The sequence below is a fragment of the Nematolebias whitei genome, chromosome 1, assembly GCF_014905685.2.
Source record: "Nematolebias whitei isolate Nwh7 chromosome 1, NemWhi1, whole genome shotgun sequence".
Lineage (NCBI taxonomy): Eukaryota > Metazoa > Chordata > Actinopteri > Cyprinodontiformes > Rivulidae > Nematolebias > Nematolebias whitei.
The window spans coordinates 46,000,244-46,005,560 of NC_056498.1; the positions used below are offsets into that span (position 1 = coordinate 46,000,244).

At 45.2% G+C, this 5,317-nt stretch overlaps 1 protein-coding gene across 2 annotated transcripts in view; it reads left to right on the plus strand.

Annotated features, from left to right (window-relative positions):
* LOC119410877 (sorbin and SH3 domain-containing protein 1) overlaps nt 1-5,317 on the plus strand; it is a gene marked incomplete at its 5' end in the record, with an annotated part of 29,093 nt that overhangs the window by 20,432 nt on the left and 3,344 nt on the right. Inside the window, 3 exon segments of one of the 2 annotated variants that reach the window (XM_037677802.1) lie at nt 383-874; nt 2,831-2,920; nt 4,523-4,707. In XM_037677802.1, the coding sequence (XP_037533730.1) occupies nt 383-874; nt 2,831-2,920; nt 4,523-4,707 (767 nt within the window). 2 annotated transcript variants of the gene reach the window in all.

The window sequence follows — 5,317 nt, forward strand, 5'->3', positions numbered from 1 at the left end:
TTTCTTTTTAACAAAAAAACGAAGTCCAGATGACATGATTCAACCTTTTTTGTTGTTCCACAGAAGATCTTTCAGAAGATCTTTGAGAAGATCTTTGAGAAGATTTTTCAGAAGATCTTTGAGATGATCTTTCAGAAGATCTTTCAGAAGATCTTTGAGATGATTTTTCAGAAGATCTTTGAGAAGATCTTTTCTGAGACGTTACCTCCATAAAAACTCCGTGACCTTCATTTGAAGTTCTGTGAATAAAATCTGAGTTTATGGATCTTTAACTTCAGCCCGTCTGACTCTCAGGACGGTGTTTGTAAATATTCTGTTATTTTTGATGTTCAGAGTTTTTCTGTTTGGTGTCCCCCCCCTCCCCCCCTCTCCCCTCAACAAGCTCTATCGTAACCGCCTCACCACCTCCCCCCTGCCTCTCCCTCGCTCCCCTCGTCGCTCCGTGTCACCCGAGGTCCACGCCGTCTCCTCGGAGTGGATCTCCCTGACCGTGGGAGGTGGGAGTCCCCCCGCCGCCCCCACCCCTCCTCTGCCGCCGCTGCCCACCGTGTCCTACCGCTGGGGGGAGTACCTGCCCCCGCCGTACTCTGCCAGCCCTGTGCCTCACATCACCGGCAGCCCGTACTGTATCTCCCCCATGGCCTCACCGTCCGCCTCCCCCCTGCCCCCGCCTTACCCGCCCAGACCCAACTCGGCCACTCCCTTCCTCACCTTCACGCCGCCTCAGGGGGAGGACTTCCTGCTCTCCCTCTCCTCGCCGCGCAGCGTGAGCCCTTGCGGCGGGTCGGTGCTGGAGGGCTGGCTGAGGGGGGAGAAGGAGCTGATGGAGGGGGAAGGCGTTGCCCCGGGCAACAGGAGAAATAGCCCTGCAGAGGTATCGTCTGCATGGTGTGCCGTGTTGCATCTGCGGCTCGTTCGCGGCTTCGGTTCTGTACGACAGATGTTCTGAAGCGCCTGAGTGCAAACTGACGTGAGAAACTAACACAGTGGACTGACCCGGTTCTGACTCCGGCTCCGCGCAGGATCCGTTCCGCTGGTTCAGACAAACCCTGACGCGCACGTTGCTTCCAGCTGCATGTTGTCGTGTGCACCGCTAACACTCGGCGTTGGTGTGTTGATGTGGCGTGGTTCAGACCGTTCACCGGGCCGTCAGCCAAAGTTCTTATGCGACAGGAAGTGATGAGGACGGACAGGAAACAGAACCTCTCCTGAAAGCACAGCCTGGACGAACAAACCTGTGTCCATCGGTTGTTTTACACGAATGCAAGTAACGAAACTCAGCAACTGATCCTGGAGGTGTGTCCAACTGATGGAGTCGACCTGAGTCAAGATGGCCGCCACAGCTTATCAATATTAGCAGGAATAAGAACTCGGTCACGTTTACAGATACTGAGCTAACTGAGCACTAACTCCTTAAAGGAGCGCTGGACCTTTAATTTGAAAAGTTTTTGTCAGTCAACCTTTATTTATCCGGGTTAGTCTCACGGAGTCACGAGGACTCGTTTAGACAGACAACAATAATTCAACACAAAGCGATTAAAATCAAAAGAAGTTACAAACAGATCAAGATGTCATATAAAACCAGGTCAAATACTAAAAACAAAAACACATTTGCTTTAATGTTTCTGTCGACATGATCAAAAGTTTAAAATTAAAGAGATCAAAGTGGACAGTTTGAGGTCTTGGTGCAAGATGTTCCAGGAGCAGAGTAGGAAAAGCCTTTTTGCCGAGTTCAGTCTGCACTGAGGGGGCGCTGCGGGTAATGATGGCTAATGACGCAAATGTCCTGGTGTTCCAACTAGTCGGGGGTCCCTTTAAAATCTGACAGGACCGACAAGCTAACGGCTAGTTAGCGGAGGCTAAAGTAGATTACTACCGTCTTAAAACAGCTCCAGTCTCAAGAAATGAACGATGCTACGTCAGATTGTCAGTTTCTCATTACACAGTGATTTACAGGAAATCCTGAGGTTTTCTGTGACAAGAAATCATATCTTTGGAAGTCTTTTCGCTTAGCCCGCAGGCTACTGACGAGCTAATTTTGACTTTTCTGAATATTAGAACAGCTCCAATCTTTCTTTTTTTAAACAATTAACACAAAATGGATTATTTGAACCTTTATTTTACTGTCTGTTTTGTATTATTCAGTTATATTTGCTGAAATATTCCCACATTCCTTCTTAAAGTGCTCAAGCTAGCTGCTACTGCTTTTTGTGCTTAAATAATTATAGAAATTTACATTAATAACAATGTACTGAAAAACTGTCAGCAGCATAAAGGTCTAAAAATTGATGTTCACGCGAACTGCTATCATTTTAAAACAAATATTGATGGTGACAAGGATGCACTTTGATTTCTGCTAGCATGAAGATTAGCCGTTAGCGTGTAGCTCCTGTCAGGTTTTAACACCGTTTCTCCAGTGTTCAAAGAGTTGATCATACAGGTTAGATTTTAATTATTTATAACCTTTTCAAAGACTTCAAAAATGTTTAAAGTATTCCTTTAACCAAACCGTAGTTTAAGGAAACGGCCACAACAGTTAGGGCTAACACGCATGCTAACACCGTGTTCATTACGTTGTTACTGAGGAGGCTTCGCTTTCATTTTTAGGGTTAATTTAAAATGTTTTGTTGTTTCATGACAAGTTTAAACACCATCAGCGGTAAAACACTTTTTAGGGCCGTGACGTGCCCATCGGTGAGTATTTATTCCAAAGAACAGCTGCAGGGTCGAAACCCCGGGAAACGCTGCCTCAGTGGACTTTAAACTACGGCAACACTCGGAGCCAAAAAGCTTTGAGGTTAAAGTGTGTGTGTGCTGATGTGTGTTTCAGTTTGTGAGGAACGAGGCTGAGCTTCGGAGCTCCAGAAGCCCCGTCATACCTTTAGACGTCCAGGATAACAACAACGTCAACTCGTTTGCGGTAAGAAGGCCTCAAATGATCATCAACGTGTTCATGACATCATCGTTTAACGTTTTTAATATTTCACGCTCAGACATCCTCCTAACACCACGCTGGTCTTCAGTTGTGCTAAACTATTCCTTTTATGGCTCGACGTTTCAGGAAACTCAGTCTGCTTTCTCTCCGAACGTGTAACGAGGTCATTAACGTAATTTTTTAGATCCAGGTCCTGGAAGAGTTCTCCTCGTGACAGGAAACAGCCGAGGCTGCGGTTCCAAAAGTCCAGGTCTAAAAACCACAGAACCACTAAATAATGAGAAAAAACATATTTTCTGTAATGACACAGTGAGAGCTGAACAACTCTAATTATTTTACTGACACGCTGAAACTGAACTGTTAAAATTGCATGAATAAAAAATAAAACACTAGATAAATGCCACGAGTAGCAGAATGTTAGCTAAAGGTAGAAAAACAGTAGCTAAAAGGAACAAAAAGTTTGCTAAAAGCTAAAAATAAAATGTTATTTAAAAGCTAAAAGCTGGTGGCTAGAAGCTAAATGTAGAAAGAAGATGGCTAAAGCTAAAAATATAGACGGACTAGCTAAAATGTAAAAGTAGCAGAACAGAAGCTGAAAGTAGCAGAACGTTAACTAAAATCTAAAAGTAACAGAATAATAGCCGAAAGAAGCAGAACAGTAAAAACTGAAGGTAGTTGAACAGTATCTAAAATTATCAGAACAGTAGCTAAAAGTATCAGAACAACAGCTATAAAGTACCAGAACTGCAGCTTAAACAATATCAGAACAGTAGCTAAAAGTATCAGAACTGCGGCTTAAAAAATATCAGAATAGCAGCTTAGATTATCCGAACAGCAGCTAAAAGTATCAGAACAGTAGCTAAAAGTACCAGAAATGCAGCTTAGATGATCAGAACAGCAGCTGAAAGTATCAGAACAGCAGCTAAAAGTATCAGAACAGCAGCTAAAAGTATCTGAACAGCAGCTAAAATTTTCAAACATCAGATCAGTAGCTAAAAGTTGTAAAAGACTAGCCAACATCTTTATGACATAAGAAGACATAAAGTGAACCAGTAGCTGAAGCAGATTTCAAAGAGGATGCTTTAGAAGAAATTGAGAACATCTCGGTGTATTTATTTATTTATTTATTTTATTTTTAAACTAAGTGAAATATTTAGAAAAATGCAAAAGTCACATTATCCATCAGCTGAATGAGCTGAACGTTTTGATCAGTAAACAGCTGAAGCAGCACAAAGTGCAGGAAATGTGAACAGAAAACGATATTTAAATGCTGACTCAGCGTTCACCAGTTTGGACCGTCTTTATGCAAAGCTCAGGAAGAAAGTGGCCGAAGGTTTTATCTGAAATGTCGAGCTGTTTCCTTCGGCTGTGCCTCTAAAACTGCCCGCTCACTCGAACTTCCTGTGAAGAGAAACTAACCGGGTCGTGTTTCCTGTCTTCATGCTCCATCAACACCTCCACTCTTTCTGCCTTTGCTTCCTCCTCCCTCTTCCTCCTCCCCCTCTAACTCCTCACTCCCCACCACCCCCGACCTCCTCTGGGACTCCCGCTGGGCCCCCCTCCCTGTGTGGGGGGCACCACCTGCAGGAGGCGGTGTGCAATGAGATCTTGAACATTGCAGAGACCTCAGTGAGATACTGCAGCGCGCTGTCCCAGCACCGTAACAACCCCCTCCACCGACTGCGCCCCCCCAGTAAACAATCTCTCATCATTTCCCAGCAACCCCGGTCCCACAGCAGCAGCCCAGAACCGAGCCGCCTCAACGTTGGCATGTGAGTGGGCTTTGTTTGTCACTTGTACACACACAGACATGTTCAAACGTTCGCCTAAATCCTTGATGATGCTTTTAACTTGACAAGGCCGGTTAACTTCCTGTTGGTGACCACGACTGACCGCAGCTGCCGGCAGAACATCGAGCTGCTGGACTGACCACGTTCAGAGGATCTCAGTGAAGCTCTGCAGGTTCACTAAAGACATGAAGGTCTTTGGAGACATTTCTGAACCACTTCAGTTTTTAATGTCTTCACTTCAAGCAGCTGTTTGTCGGCTCGTGTTACTCGCATGTGTCTCCTGGAAGAAGACCCAAGCTGTCCTCAGGTGAATTAAAGCTGGTTCAGATGTTCAGGAGCCACCAAGGCTCTAACCTGCCATGGGCTGGATCCTGTTGGAACCCCAGTGTCCCTGTCCACAGTGGAGCCAGTTTTACATCACCGTGGACAGACAGGACCAAGACCAGCTGGACCAAACCCTGCAGATGTCCACATGGACAAGGCAAATATCTTCTGGAGACATGTTTCATGGTGAACTGAGACAGAAATTATGCTGTTTGGACACCAAGACAACAAGTCTGTTTGGACACAAAGACAAGAAGAATGTTTGGAC